This window comes from Trachurus japonicus, chromosome 6, assembly GCF_045865225.1.
Source record: "Trachurus japonicus isolate A0001 chromosome 6, Traja_1.0".
NCBI lineage: Eukaryota > Metazoa > Chordata > Actinopteri > Carangiformes > Carangidae > Trachurus > Trachurus japonicus.
This window is the reverse complement of record NC_140912.1, coordinates 31,992,571-32,007,948: the sequence shown is the minus strand read 5'-3', so window position 1 is coordinate 32,007,948 and position 15,378 is coordinate 31,992,571. Positions and strand designations below refer to the sequence as shown.

The following is a 15,378-nucleotide window of genomic DNA, read 5'->3' as shown; positions in this document are numbered from 1 at the left end:
AGAGCTTCTTAAGGGTACACTGTGCGGCCTGATGGGACCTTCCGCAGCGCCAGCATTTATTGTTGGACCGTATCCACTCAGTGATCTGGGCTTTGGTGAGCTTCTGGATAGCTGGGCACTGATTGAGGTAATGTGCTTCATTGTCACAATAAGGACAATATGCCTTTGCTTTAGGCCTCCTCTTATCTGAAGGGATGGAGGGGGTGATTCCCCTTCCCACTGGATCCTTAGCCCCATGGAAGACAGACGTCATACGATTTGCATAACGACTCTCTGACCTCCGTCCCTGGTTTCCTTTCTGCCCTTTGTTAGGTGAATTGCCATCAAAGTCTTGACACCATGTCTCGTACTGGAGCCAATCGGCGAAGTCCTGGAGTGTGTATGTGGTTCCTGGACTGCGAAACATACAGCGTCGAAAGTCTGACCTCATTTCCAGTGGCAGCTTACTGAGCAGGCGTGCTACATGTGATCCACATCGCAGCTCAATCTCACCTGCTGGACCCAGAGTCTTCAGCATTCCCACCAGCGACTGAACCCGTAAGGCGAACCTCTCAAAGGCGGCGGTGTCACCACGACAGACATCAGGTGAGGTCATAACACTGTCTATCCTCTTTAATGCGACCTGGTACGGCTGCCCAAACTTCTCGTTCAGAGCAGCCATGGTGTCTGAATAAGGAGTGGGAGAATGGAGGTATGAATCTGCCACTAGGCACGCCTCTTCCAGCTTTAGGTGGTCTGTTAAGATCTGATATTTAAAGAGCTCTGTTGCATCAGCTGGTAACAGGTTCTCTAGAGCAATCTTCAATCGAGCGAACTGACTTGGGTCTCGCTGGCTGAAGTCTGGTACAGTGGGCCTGGGTCCCCTGTAAGATGACTCTGCTCGAGGGGGGTCACTGTAGGACTGTCCGTAGGAAGGCTCTGCTGGCCTTAGCTGAGGTGCAGGTGCACCTGGCCTGGGCAGCGCTGGTTGAGGAGGGGCCCATTGTGCTGCTGGTGTATCAGCCTGCAGGCCTGGCTGGCGCTGGATTGGGGTGGAGCTGGACTGTGGAGGATGCTGCTGGGGACCTCCATAAGCCAGCTGCTTAGGGAGCAGACCCGCCTGGTATGGGCGAGCCCTGTCTGGAGGAAGAGCACTCACCGCTGCTGGTCTGTTGTGGGTCGTGGTAGCAGAGGGGGTATTGAATCTGATTTCCTGGAGCTCGTGCATCACCTGGTCCAGGATGTCTGCCACCTTATTCCTCTGTGGCTGCTCTTCGGGCTCTGGCCATGGTGGTGGGGGTTCTGGCCAGTCCTCTTCTTCATATTGTTCTCCTGCTGAGGGCGGAGCATGAACAGGTGGGGGTATGTAGTCAGGCCACTCACCTGAACCTGGCTGTAGATCGAGGGGCCTTAGGGGGGCGTGGCTTACTGTTGCTGCCTGTGCTTCTTGGAGGCTGCGGACTGAGTCAACGAGCGACCTCATGTCCTTCCTGAGAGAGTGAAGCTGCCCGAAATCCCTATGAATGGCTAACTGTGCTTCACGAAGCCGTGTGTTCTCCTCCCTTATCGTCTCCAGGTCCTGATAGAAGCTGAAGGACCTGTACTGCTCTTCTTGATCTCTCTTACCTCGGGGGCGATAAGGTGAGTGGTTAGGAGGAGTGAGAGAGGTCATCTTGGCTGCTCCCTCCAGGTGATGATACTCGTCCTCTTCATGCCCATGTTCGTCTGGTACTGTGCTTGAGTACTGTGTATTTCGTGGTTTACCCCTTGGATAGTCCAGTTCATAATCATCTAGATGACGTGGTGGATGTCTATCCCTCTTAGGGCGGGCTCCACTGCTGTACTGATGCATCCTTATCCTGGAGTAAAGGTCAGAGATCCGGCTCGAAGGACCTCAATGTTACTGAGGGATAATAAAGGACTGTATAAACTGTTGGTTTGCTGATCCTGATCCCTAACTTCGCCCCAGGTGTGTCGGTCAGAACACAGATGCTGACAACTCTTCTTAGTTTGACTGTTTAATTAAGCTCAAGCAACAGTACAGAACATGGGCATAGCTTTGTGTGAGTGGTTCTGTCCAGAAAAGAAGGAAGAAACATATTATCTGGCCCACATTACATACACAAAATATATTGACATACTGCACCTTTAATATTTGTAATAACATACACCTTTCTGTATATGCAGTGTAGCTAATTAGCATTAACAGTGCACTTGCTAACTTAATACAGGAAAATACGTAGCTACACATCCACTCCTAGCTAACCAATTAACAACCACATGTTTTATGTTAGCAATCAGCTCCAAGCTAGGTGGCTATAATTATCAACTTCTGAAAACAAAGGATTGTGAAATAGCAACATAAATAATACGACTTACAGGTCTCACGGACGCACGCACACAATTATGGTGAACCAATTAGTCTCTGGCAGCTTCTGACTGGCAGCCTCCGCGCTCTCTCTCTCCACTCTGCACTTTCTGCCGTCTTCAGGCGTGCGTGTGCTCGCTCCCGATGCGGTGCGCGTAACTGTCACGCGCATCTGCCTCTGATCACCGTCACGCGCCCAGAGTAATCAGTACTGGCCTACGGCCCTTTCGTACAGAAAGCATTGACTTGTGAACCTGTGTCTGATTAAATGATGTATATGTGAGGAGCTTTCTGGACTACAATGAGCTAAAAGCTGTTTTGGAAACACAACAGTTTGATGAAATGTAGGTTTCCATGTATTTTCCAGTTTTCTTGGTATTTTCCTGCTCAGATAACAAAGTTTTTTTTAAATTCCCATTTCATGCATCTGTCACCTGCCACCATCTGCTCACATCCACCTCTTTCTTCCTTCCTTCCTCCTGTGCGTGAGGCTATTTCCTTGTTCTTGATTAGCACGCTGCAGGAATGTGTTTATGGAAACCAAAGCAGCAGAATAATCCACCTTCTGTCTCGCAGCTCATTTCCCTGAGGCACTCATCAACGCCGCTCAGTTTTCCTGACGTGGCTTTGATCAGTTGACGGGCTCGCTGAAAGTCTGCAGAGCTTCAGTCGGAGATAAATGTTCCTCAGTTCGCCTCAAAGTTTCATGTTTTTTAATTCTTCCAGGGGAAAGTGGTTCGTAAAGGGCGACTGGTGTCGTCAGCATCCGATGACTTCATCTTGAAGACTGTCATCCAAGGTAAAACTCAAACATTTGTGTGTCTGTTGTGTACCTGAGCGTGCGGTCCAAGCAGCAGCTGCCTCCCAGGCGCTCCGGGTTTATAAATGACAAGCTTTCAACTTTAGAAATGCAACATTTCAGTCAAAGGAGAAAATCCTTCAGTTCAGCTCAGGACGTTTTGAAAAGTCGTGTCTTTTTGAGACGAAGAAAAGTGAATTTATTGTGTCAGATCATTCATTATGTGCTTAGTGCAATAATAAATCAATGTTCTGTTCAGTCATTGCAGAGATTAGATGAAAACAGTGTCACCTTGACTTTGCTGTGGGTGATTTGCACTTGATTCTGTGATTCCTGGCAAACACCAGACTGTCTCTCAGTCTTATTTGAGACTGAGTTTGGGTCTGGTGAAGGCACATTCACCTCCCACTTCCAAGACGCGTGACCTCTGCACGTAATTGGACAGACCTCAAACCAATCAGAGCAACGATCCAGATGACGTATGCACAGTGGGGGAAAACATAACGCTTTATTTTGTTGTCTTTTTAGTGAAAAATCGATTCCAGTTACTGTTACAGTCTGAAAATCAAAGCGACAGCCACATCCAGTGATAGCTGCTCTTCAGTCGCCTCCATGTTGCATGGAAACAAAAGCTGCCGGATGTCGCTTCTTTGTCGTGATCCCATTAAACCACCTTTGTAAAAAGCCTGTTGGGGAATGTGATTGAGTTTTGGAGAATTGGAAGACGCCTCAACAGCTTCTTCTTCTCAAGGCGGACCTGAATTGAATTGAATTGAAAGTACTTAATTAATCCCAGGGATGGGAAATTAAACATCACCATGTACGTACAGGACAGCCAACACACAACACAACAACATAAAGAGTGCAGTGCAATGCAAGGCATTAGGCAAGGCAATTTTATTTGTATAGCCCGTTTTTACAACCAGTTTGTCTCAAAGGCTTTACATGGCATCATAACAACATCCTCTGTCCTTAGACCCTCACATCGACTGAGGAAAAACTCCATGGAAAACCCTTTTAACAGGGAAAAATTGGAGAACTCCAATTACTCGGCATAACACTCAACAAAATCAACACAAATGTTCATTGAAAAACCTCACTGCACCAGATACAGAGGACCTTCTGGATCTTTGTGAAGAGCACCTTGGTACCACCTACAAAGAGAAATGAATGGTTCCTTTGTGGAGATGCTGAGCTCCTGCTTATCTGGGATTAAAAGGTCCTAGTTGTACTTTGGGGTTCGATCATGCAAGACCAATAAAGTTATATCAAAATAACAGGTAACCAATGGAAAGAGGCCGGAAGTAGGGTACCTTGTAGAAGTTGTGTATCCTACGTGTCCTGGAAGGATCTGGAACACATTAGTGGTAAGAATGAGGTCTGGATAAGCCTGTGCATATTCTCATTTGTCCAGGTCATAGTATCTCAAAGGAGGTTAAATCGAAAGCAACTGGACTTAGTTATTTGTCTGGGAAGACTAAGTCCAGTTGCTTTTGATTTAACCTCCTTTGAGAGGTCTGGATTACTTTGCACAACCTGCAGCCTCCACGATGGATGGACTTGGGGTGGACTCTGTTGACGTCATTTCATTTGAGCAAAGAGAGAGCGGCCACTCTCCACTGAGGAACGTTTACTTCCTGGCCGCTCTGTTGAAGAATAAAACTATTGGATCTGCCTTTACCCAGTCTCTAACGTTTATTGCACTTGTAACGGAGGGTCCAGGTGCACTCACTCACCCATAAAGGATGTGCAAACCTTACTGCTAAGCGGTCATTGACCTCTTGGCACAATGGTTTGCATCGTCGCCCACTGTGCGGGAGATCAGGGTTCGAACCCCACCTGGGGCAGTCCATACCGTAAACACAACGCAGAGGACCAGATTAACATCGGCTACACACTGAGCAGAGCAAAGCGAGCATGTGCTAGATGTCCGTCAACGACTTCAGCGTCGTTAAAGGAGAATTCCGGTCATTTTTTACCCCTAAATCGAATGAATTGCCCCCATAGTTTAGCGTTGTCGCTATCCCTAGCGCCGTCTAGCCATGGTGTAACTTGCCTGCATCAATTTTAGTCGCAATTTTGCTTCCCCCAACACTGGGTGACCATCAGGACAACGATTTAGGGGTCAAAAATGACCGGAATTCTCCTTTAACGAACGGAACAAATGACTTTCCAAACGTCCATCTCTCCCAACATCACCTAACTACAACTTCCAACTTAGCACATGTCCTGAGTGTCATTGCTCTGAGCCACTCCCTCTGCTCTCTGTTTGGCTTCTGGGTTCTCTGCAGGAGAAAAGCCCTGGAAGTGTTTGAATCCCAGAAGGGAAATGCAGACTGAGCGTTAGTAGGCTGGACTCACAACTCCTGTTTGAACCATCCTCTGCTTATCATATAAAACTGGATGGAGAGATAAATCTAACACAATGATACAGTGTTGGACTCTACAAGCTCAAGATCAGCATTGTTACTGCACAGATGTTTTGTTGGGCGATGAGAAAGTGTGTGTATTGTTCCTCTCTCTCTCTGTCTTTATAGTTGTGATAATGTGTGGTGGGTTTATCGCAGCCTGTTGGCTGAGAACAGCTGCTGCTGCTGGAAACACTGACACTGAGTCATACTCAAACGCTGCGTAGTACTGCAGAGTTTATGCTGGAGTGTTTGACTGTGTGTGTATGTGTGTGTATGTGTGTGTGTGTTAAGCTGTTTAGCTGGTGTGGATTGTAGAAGCAGATGGAGGCCATTGTGTCTCATTGTTGTCGTGTCTGTGGCCTTCTTATCTGGGAGCCGGCTGATTAAAGAGCCACGGAGAGCCAAGGCTCTTGTTGTGGCGTCCACATCCTTCCTTTTATTCATTTAAACTCCGTGACACCCCGTCTGTGTCCCCAGCTGCAGGACGAACAGGTCCTCCTGTCCTCTTTTGTTGCCTTACACACACTGTCAGTCTGTTTGACCTGCTGCTGCATCCCGGGATTTTGGTTTTTGTGTGCTCTTCTTGTCATGTCGATGTCATGTTCCCATTTTCTGTGGCATCGAAGAAAGAAAAAAAAAAGAGAAGCACACGCATTTTTACCAACAAATGACGTTCTGTCTCTTCCATTACAGCTGTGATTTGTGTTTTGAAGAAGTGACAGCTCTGTTGATCAAAGCTCTTCTGATGGAACATTGATTATCGGAGAGATTGCAGCAATTTTAAGGACCAGGGCAATTTAGGTGTCATTGAATTGGAATGGCTGATTTTATTTTGTTATTTCGACCTCGGGACGTGTGTTCACATGAAACTCAAAGATTGTGCCTTCAACACACAGTCACTGATGCACCAGTGAGGCTTTTTCAGTCCCAATGCCAAAACCTGGGCCCAGCGTATCGGCTTTTACTCGATACTGATCCGATACCACTGTTGAATTAATAAACTCACATGTGGAAGACAGTGAAGGCATCAGGATTGAATTTAACGTTACTTTCAGCCCCATAATTTGCTGCCTGATCCAGCTATTTAGTCCATATCTGTTCCAATAGCCAATTGGTTCAAGTTCAGTTTGTTTCATGTCCCTGTTGCAGCTCATAGGATCACATAAGGTATAAAACATAACGCATAGAAACATACAGTGACACGCAGCAGTATAAATAACAATATAAATAGCATGTGCACTGTGATCATATAATAAGAAATATAAAATATAAGAAATATGGCACTGAATGAGATAAAAATCCAAGATAACACTGTTAAGAACACGATCGGTGCGTCCCTACACATAGTGATTATATTCTGTAATGAACAGTCATCATTGAGAGGAAGTAGTTTACTTTCTTGTTTCCAATCATCATCATGTGTTTATTATTTAAAGGGACAACGAGGAGTTTTGGAAAAGCGAAGTGTTTTCACACTACATTTATGAGCCTCCGCACCATGAAATTCTTTGACCGACGCAAGACAGACTCATGTTTTCATTCATCAATAATTAAAGTCAGAGGTTGGAAGACGATCACATACCGTCGTAGTTCCGACCATAAACGGCGATTCAGCGGCGTTATTCTCATGACTCGCTGCAAAACCGAAAGTAAAGAAACGCTGGTCGGCTCACCCAGCATTTCCACCACCACTAATAATAACAAAATAACCATAGAGACAAAACGATATCAAAAATGGAGCCATTAACAAGTGTGGGTAGCGTAGATTCATCCACATTAACGTGAGACTTTTTTATAACCAAATAGAAACTCCTTGTTGTCCCTTTAACAATATTAAGGCTGGATATTGGTACACATCTTCCAAATTGATTTTGATTGAATCTTCCTGATGCTACATGAGGAGGTCCGGTAGACGTCCAACAAGAAAACAAGTGAAGTCCAAACAGCACCAGTAGAAAGCTTGGACACACCTAATGGACAAACTAAGTGTCTCACTGTATACGTAATGTCCCAAAGGGAAGTGGTTTAATCCCTCTGAGGGTTCATGAACGTATGGTGGGTGCCATACCTGACATTTAGTTGGTTTGGGAATTTTCTATTTCCAACAGTTAGTTTTGTCTGACAGTCGTTGATAAACCCAAACATATTCAGTTTACTATCGTGTAAAATAAAGACAATCAGTAAGGACTTCAACTGAGAAGCTCAAAATGACATTCTATTACATGTAGCTACAAACCACTTCATGAATTGACTTGGTGACCTACTGTTTATAAATGCATGGGTGTAAATATGTATCAGGTATACATAATATTGATCTCATCATCCTGATCTGAGTCTCCTCCGTCTGTCTTCCAGAAGACGAGTCCCAGCCGAGCTCGTCCTCTCAGAGCACGTCCATCAACGTGGTCCTGACCGGTTCAGTGGCCAAAGAGTTCGATCAGGCCGTCAGTGACGGGGTAAGTTCACTGTTCACTGTTAGACTTTACCTGATCTGCATCAACAGGAGACTCTCCCAGATATATTTAATGCACAGACATCCTGTTGTGATGTTTGTGATGATGACGATTATGATGATGATGATGTGTGAGTGTGTGCGCCCTGACAGTGTCTGGCTGCTGCTGAATCTAATTTACAGTTTGAGTTATTTTCTGTTTCCTTTGATTGGCTCTGTCATCACAGTTCACACACACAATCCTCACCTTCCTCAACAACTGTAGCTTCCTTTGACGACTTAAAGAATAGTCAGTGATTACTTTGTTTGATTTATGTGTGTGTGTGTGTGTCAGACAGGTTTGTGGGTTAAATACTGAACCACATACTTTTAAATAACTAAAGGGCAAATAATTTCAAAAGAACACAGGAAGTTTTGAGTTTGTTGTAAATTTAAAAAGACAAACGAGAGTGAATCAAAACCATCAAAATGTGGCTTCTTATTAAAATATGACCAATTTCCCATTAAAACATATGGGATTGGGGGAAAATGCCTCAGCTTAGTTTATGTCCTGCAATTTAAAGGGATAGTTCAACATTTTGGCAAATTGGCCCATTGCCATAACCCCTATAGTCATAGCAGTTTGTTACCTTTAATTGTCGGTGCAAGCTATTTTTAGAGCGGCGGAGCAGAGCCGCGAGCTGCTCAGAGCTACACTACGGAGGCTCATGGGATTTCTTGGTTTCCCTCATCAAACTCATCAAATACACAATCCAACAACTCCACAACGCTCTGGTGGACAAGTTGTGACCTGCACATTCACCACGCTATGAGATAATAACACAACGTTACCACACAGAGTTGTTTTAGAGGGAAATTCATGCAAAGCTGCTGATGCACGTTGCCTTCAGGGACAGTTTTTCAGCAAGCAGTCTCTGTATTTACCTCGAAAACAACTGCAACTATAGCGATTATGGCAATGGGCCAATTTGCCAAACTATCCCACTTTGAACTATCCCTTTAAGCCAATAACGGTGGCACCAGTCAATATTTTAGTAAAATGATGAATGTCTGTAAAGGTCACTCAGTAGAATGATATTTTATGGTTTTAACTCATTGAGTGCCGCGCTCCTTTCCAAAGTTTTAGTCAAGTGTACCGGCAAATTAGACCATATTTGACTTTTTATTTTAGAGCCATAGTGTATTCTATATTATTGCCACCAACACATACTGTGGCTCATTTGAAAGGTTTAACTTTATCCTTCAAATGGCCACAAACCGTTTGTTTCTACGTGCCTCCGTTCCTGAGAAAAGTCAAGCTAAACATGGCTGGGTTTCACCAAAATCCCTCCTTTTTTTCTAGAAAAGGAGATAGAGCGTCTTTTATGAAAGGTGCGCTGTTTGTGCCTGTCGCTCTTCTCACACTCGCATTTCTGGATCAAAGGGCTCGTATAAGATAAATATACACAACAATTGTTGTTCTATTCACAAAACCACCATCGGGGGCGGGGGGGGCGCCACTAAACAACAATAACACAGACGCACCGTGCCGTGTCACAGCCTCTCGCCGCGGAACGTGAGGCTCTGCCGGCCACAGCGGCTCGCGAACACCGGTCCCGCCGGTGGTCGTGGTCCTTCTGTGGTACGGGTCGGTGGTGCCGGTCTGCTTTGACCCAGAGACCATCAGATTTTACCGCGGGAGGACTTTGGGGAGGACACGGTGTTGCTCCAGATGAAGACCGGGCGGGACAGTCGGCTGAGAGCTTCCTGGTTCAGCTCCCAGCTGCTGCAGCCTCGCGGGTGAGAGCAGAGCAGCTGCGGCGCAGCTGCGCTGCATCTGCATGCAGAACTCCGTTTGCAGAAGCTGAGTTATGATAAAAACTTCCAGATCATGAGCTGTCATGTGACTTTGATCGTCATCTATTTCAGTTCTCCTCGTCGTAGAGTCCCCAAATTTACATATAATGTGTATTAAAGTGTCTATTTTCATAATTTAAAAAAAAAGCAAAAAACGAAAAATTTCGTTTTTGGCACTCAACGCATGGGAACGAAAAACGAGAAATTACGTGGTTGGCACTCAATGAGTTAAGAACCTCTAGCAGTTACACCAAGTACCACTAGGGGTCTGAGAACCCCTGTGTGTGTGTGTGTGTGTGTGTATAATTGTGGTGTTGGTGCTATAAATTGTCAAACTTTCCTTTAATTACCTCACCACCAGCAGGAACAGGCTTCTTCTCCTAGAGGAACATTTCACTTTGATTTTCCCTGTGTGTTTCTATTTGATCATATTTCATAAGGAGACCTCCCTGTTTTCTCTGCAGTTTTCAATTTGTATTTAATAGCAGTTTTACAGCAGGTGTCTCTGGCCTCTTTGTGCTCTGAGAGCCACTTTAACTAAATAAAAGTGGCTGAGAGCTTTTTGATGTCTTATATTATATATATATATATATATCCTATCAAAACTGATCTGCACAACAGATCAGATGAACGAGATCATTTAACATCCAAAACTCACATTTGTACTAAAAACATCTTAAAATGTTCATAAATCTCTTTAGAAATCAGAAGTAATCAATAAACCAATGATAGTTGTCCGATATCCAATGGCACGTAACACATGGGAGCTTATTTGCGACACTTACATTTCCAAGATTTAAACTAAGAGTAGGGCCTAAAAAACTCACTTCATCCCTAACATAACATATTTCCTGTTTCAGAAAGTAACAGATCTGATTTTAAACAAACTTGACATCAGGTTTTGAAGAAGATTCGTGTCTGTGTTACCATCTGTCATGTCCTACTATGAGACAAACCTTTTCTTCTTACTGTTCAGAAATCCAAACCTTCTCCTCATATATTTGACATTAAAGTCTTTGTCAGTGTATAAACTGCACATTTCATTGTGTGCTTATAATGTAAAACATTTGAAGGAAAGTTGTTGACAAGAACTGCTACTAGGAAAGAAGACGAAAACAAAAAAAGGCAACGTTCTGGAGTCAGTAAGTGAAAGAAGGAAAAGGAAACAGATTTAAAACAGCGATTGTTTTCAACAGGTTGGAGAAAAGTGTTGATGTGCTGTGGAAACGTACATGATATAGACTGAACCATGCAGGACATTATAGGAAAGGTCATTTCACCCTCAATTGAGTGTTGAGGCTTAAGTGCCATAAACATACGGAGAGCCAGCTCTCCAAACATCATCATTTGATCTCTCATTTCACATTTATGAATCGTCTGCTGAAGAAGGACCGATGATTATTTCAGGAACTGCTTGATGATTCTTCATCTTTTCATTTTGGAGGAGAGAAAGATTCACCCTGTCAGTTTCTGCCTGATGAGTCCACTGAATTTCTTTTTCCTCCCCCCCTCAAAAAAACAAAAAAACCCTCCCCACTCTGCTATATTTACCAGATTTATTTGATGATTTGTTGATATGAAATGTGAGCAAGTGTCCTTCAGCAGTGGAGTTTGGATGATGAAGATTCATGAGGTGCTGATGAGGTTGTTGCCTTATGTTGGTTTTCATTTAAGAAAAGGAGATTTGGCTGTTTACGGAGGTGCGTCTGAGGAGATGATGTTTTGTGGATCATAAAAGCTGATTTGAATGAGGTAATAAGGCCGCTGATTTGTTGATGAATATGACAGAAAATCTACAGGACAAGATAAATTAATTTCCAGCCGATGTGCTGGGGAGGAATGCGCACCGAGCTGTGATGAGTCTCTGATGGGTTCGAGTAATTGAATATCCTCTGCCTTGAAAAATTAAAGGAGGAAGCCTCTGTGTCGGCACTTGACACGGATTAAATAAGATGCTTTAGTTGGAGAGTTGGACGATAATGGACAAATCCAACACAAAAACCAGTAAACAGAATTATTAATCACTTCAATGTTTTAAGAGTTTTATGAAATCAAACTTTTTAAAGGAGTTTTTCAAACTGGTTGATCAATAGCCATTGTGTCTATTTTACATTCAGACATTTCCTCTTGGTTTTAGTGATGGTCAATAGAAGGTACAACATCCTCACTCATGATTCAGCCCATTGAAACCAATCAACTGTGAATGGGACTGGATGATTGTCTGGCTGTATTGTATTTGGTGTACGTCATATCCAAACCATCAATCTCCGAGGCTAACCAGCAGCAGCCGGTTCTTCTGTCATTTTACTTATGTAACTGGTGTTCCTAAAAGCAATCATGTTTGTGATTGGCCCCGTTGGAAAAACAAAATCTAACTGAAATCTCACAGAGTGCATTTTAGCCAAATTGGGCCATTTTGGATCGGTTTGGCACACTGGAGATCGCCAAGGGACACTGTTTGGTAAAAACTCTACAGTGCCTTATATCAACCTAAAATTTGGTACACATGTGGACAGGGAGAGTGTGAACCATATATGTAAAATTCAAACTGTTTTATAACGAAGATTTTGAAATATCACGTTTACCCACAAAATGTCAAACTTGTATTTTCACTAACCCTATTTTTTATGGAATGACTCAACTCAATATTTTAAGTCAATAGATGTAAAGGGACAAAGGTTTTCTTCATTTAAGCCATCAACCATAGTTGTGGGATGATTACTTATGTACTAGTTATAAAGCTTTAATTACAGTGATACAAAAACAGGCGAAAACTGCCTCTGCATGAAGGGGTTAAGAATTATAAAAACAAACACATTGCATGTACTTTGTACTATACTGTTTAATGTACACTGTGTGTACACCAGGTGTATGTGGTTGTGCACTCAGCTTTGTCAACGTGCCCAAGACAAACTTCCTGTCAAGGACCAATAAAGTTGATCTTCTCAAGATAAGTTTGATAAAATGATTATTGAGCTGCAGTTTGTTTCACTACAGACCTCGGCCTCCAACAATAATGCACCTGATGTGCAGAGGAGTTCGTCGTCTTAATTAATTTAGTAATTCTTTAAAGGAGACTTATTCTGCTTTTCCAGCTTTTCAGACTTAAAATATGTTTAAAATGTTTGATACTTATTCTGGAGGACTGAGCCGCTGCAAACGCTCGAGTTTTTCCTAAAGTGTCATTATTGACATGTCACAGGTTGAAGGGAAGTTCTTAATGTCAGCTCGCCGCCTGGCTCTGGCCTCAGCGCCCAGGGGGAAAAATTTACAGACTTTTAGTTGGAGGTTGACATTATATCAGAAGAGATGTTGGTACGATGACGATAGTATGGGATGTGGTGGAATAGAGCGTTTACCGGTCAGAGACGTCTCTCTAAAGTCGTTGATGTGTGTCCAAGACATTTTCAATCTGCTAAAATAGTGAACAAGCCAATTTCTTGAAAACTTTCAATAGTGCCCTACTGGAGTCCAATGTCATAATAAAAGCCGTAGGTCGTCTTTAAAAAGTTCTGAGGGACCTTGTCCTGTTTGACTGCAATCCTACATATAGATATAGATATTTCTAACTGATAATGTTTATAACGAGTAAAAACTACATCAACACAACAGGTTTTTGTTTGATTTTTCCTACGTGATAATCAATCAATATCAATATCCTTTATTTAACCAGGTAAAAACTCATTGAGATTTAAAACCTCTTTTCCAAGAGTGACCTGGCCAAGACGGCAGCACACAACAGCTCAGTTGCACATCACACAAGACTCAAATAAAATACAATCACAAATTTCAGGAAAACATGATTAAACAACGCAATCACACAGTCCGATTGAGCTCAATTCTCTGTCTATTATAATTGACTGAATATATTGAATGATAAATAATTGTTATCTGAGAATTTCTCATAATAATCTTGATTATGATTTTTACAACGATCCAGCAGCCTGAACTCTGAGTGGTCGTTGCTGTAGTTTCACCCCCACCTCCCTTCTCCTCTCTCTGATACTGTCACAGCAGCACCTATGAAGTTGTTTCCAGCCTTAGTGAGTGAGTTTGTGTGTGACCTGTGTTGTGTTGTGTTGGGGTGGTGTGGGGTGGGGTGGTTTGGGGGTTTTGGGGGGGTAATCCTCCTGTCAGCAGCGTGTCACCGTGCTGTAGCTGCTTGTTGTTTCCCTACAGCAGCGTGTTGGTGTTGATGCTGTGTAAAGCCGCCTCAGATCACACCGGTCTCGTCTCCCTAACCTGATTATTCCGACTATCTGCCGTCCCTTTGTCGGCCCTGAGCGCAGCTTCACAGCCGTGTTGGGGGGGCGGCTGACAGGACACACAAAAGACAATCTCCACTTTTCACACCGGCTTATCGTCGGCGGCTTGTTGTGACGTCTTACTTAACGTCTGGGCCGATCTGTCCCCCTCTGGGAAGAAGAAGGATGTGTGTTTATTCATCTCTCTCTCTCTTTGCTCTCTGAGTTTTAATCCCCAGCACCCGTTCCTCTGCCGCTTGTTGTTGTTGTTGTTGTTGTTGTTTATCTTGTTGTTGCTCCTGCAGGATGTGGTGGTGGCCTCTGGCTTCACTGTGGAGCGATCCGGCTCGGATCAGAAGGACCAGCTGCACCGCTGTAAGCTGCTGCTGTCAGGAGACCACGCCTGTCTTTATGTGAGGACTTCACTACGTCTCTGTCATGTATATGTGTATTATATTTATATGTATATGTGTTTTTACTGCACAGACGGACATGAACACCGTCTAGCTCAGCTACACACCTGCTTCAGTTCAGACTCTGCACATCCAGTGTGTTTGACTGCAGCTGAGTGACAGCTGTCAATAGGCCTGGGACGATAATACATTTTGCTGGACGATATTGTCCCACAAATTATTGACGATAAACTGTATTATTGACACATTTTTTTGAGAACAAATTAACCACTAATATAATAATAATATTTCATAATAATGCAAGTAGACCCTTTTAAATGTGATAAACTTTTATTTCTCATGAGTATTTTTTTTGTAACCATTGTAATTGGAATGACAAGAACATATATAGCAGGGGTCTCCAACCTTTTTTCCTCTGAGAGCTACTTTTACAAAATGAAAATGGCCGAGAGCTACTCATGTTTTGTAACATTAATTCTTTACGTTCGTAAAACAAAACTGTGTTTCCCACTCTTCATGAAAATAGTAGCCTATGTTTTAAGCCTCTATTATACTGATAATGGCAATTATTATTGTCCCCCTCCTAAAATTTTCAACTTGATACCAATACTCAGGAAAATATTCGATACTCGATACCATATTCGATAGGTACCACAGGGATAAAAAGAAAAGAAAAAGAGAGAGAAATCCCTCTCTCTCACCTTTCTTACTTTCTTATCTGCTCAAGGGGGGGGGGGTGGGGTTGTAGGTTCTCAAACTCATGCAGACTTAGCCAGGCATTTCACTACTGACAGCTCTTGTCCAGACCAGGGCCATTATAGTTCACTAAAACTAAAACCAAAACTAGCAGTGAAAAAAATAATGTAGTAAACTGAA

At 43.3% G+C, this 15,378-nt stretch overlaps 1 protein-coding gene across 1 annotated transcript in view; it reads left to right on the top strand.

Moving 5' to 3' along the window:
* pot1 (protection of telomeres 1 homolog) overlaps window positions 1-15,378 on the top strand; it is a 107,923-nt gene that overhangs the window by 35,871 nt on the left and 56,674 nt on the right. The window contains exons 3-5 of the mRNA XM_085780190.1: window positions 3,074-3,146; window positions 7,913-8,013; window positions 14,395-14,502. Of these exons, the coding sequence (XP_085636316.1) occupies window positions 3,074-3,146; window positions 7,913-8,013; window positions 14,395-14,502 (282 nt within the window). The remainder of the gene's footprint in view (window positions 1-3,073; window positions 3,147-7,912; window positions 8,014-14,394; window positions 14,503-15,378) is intronic.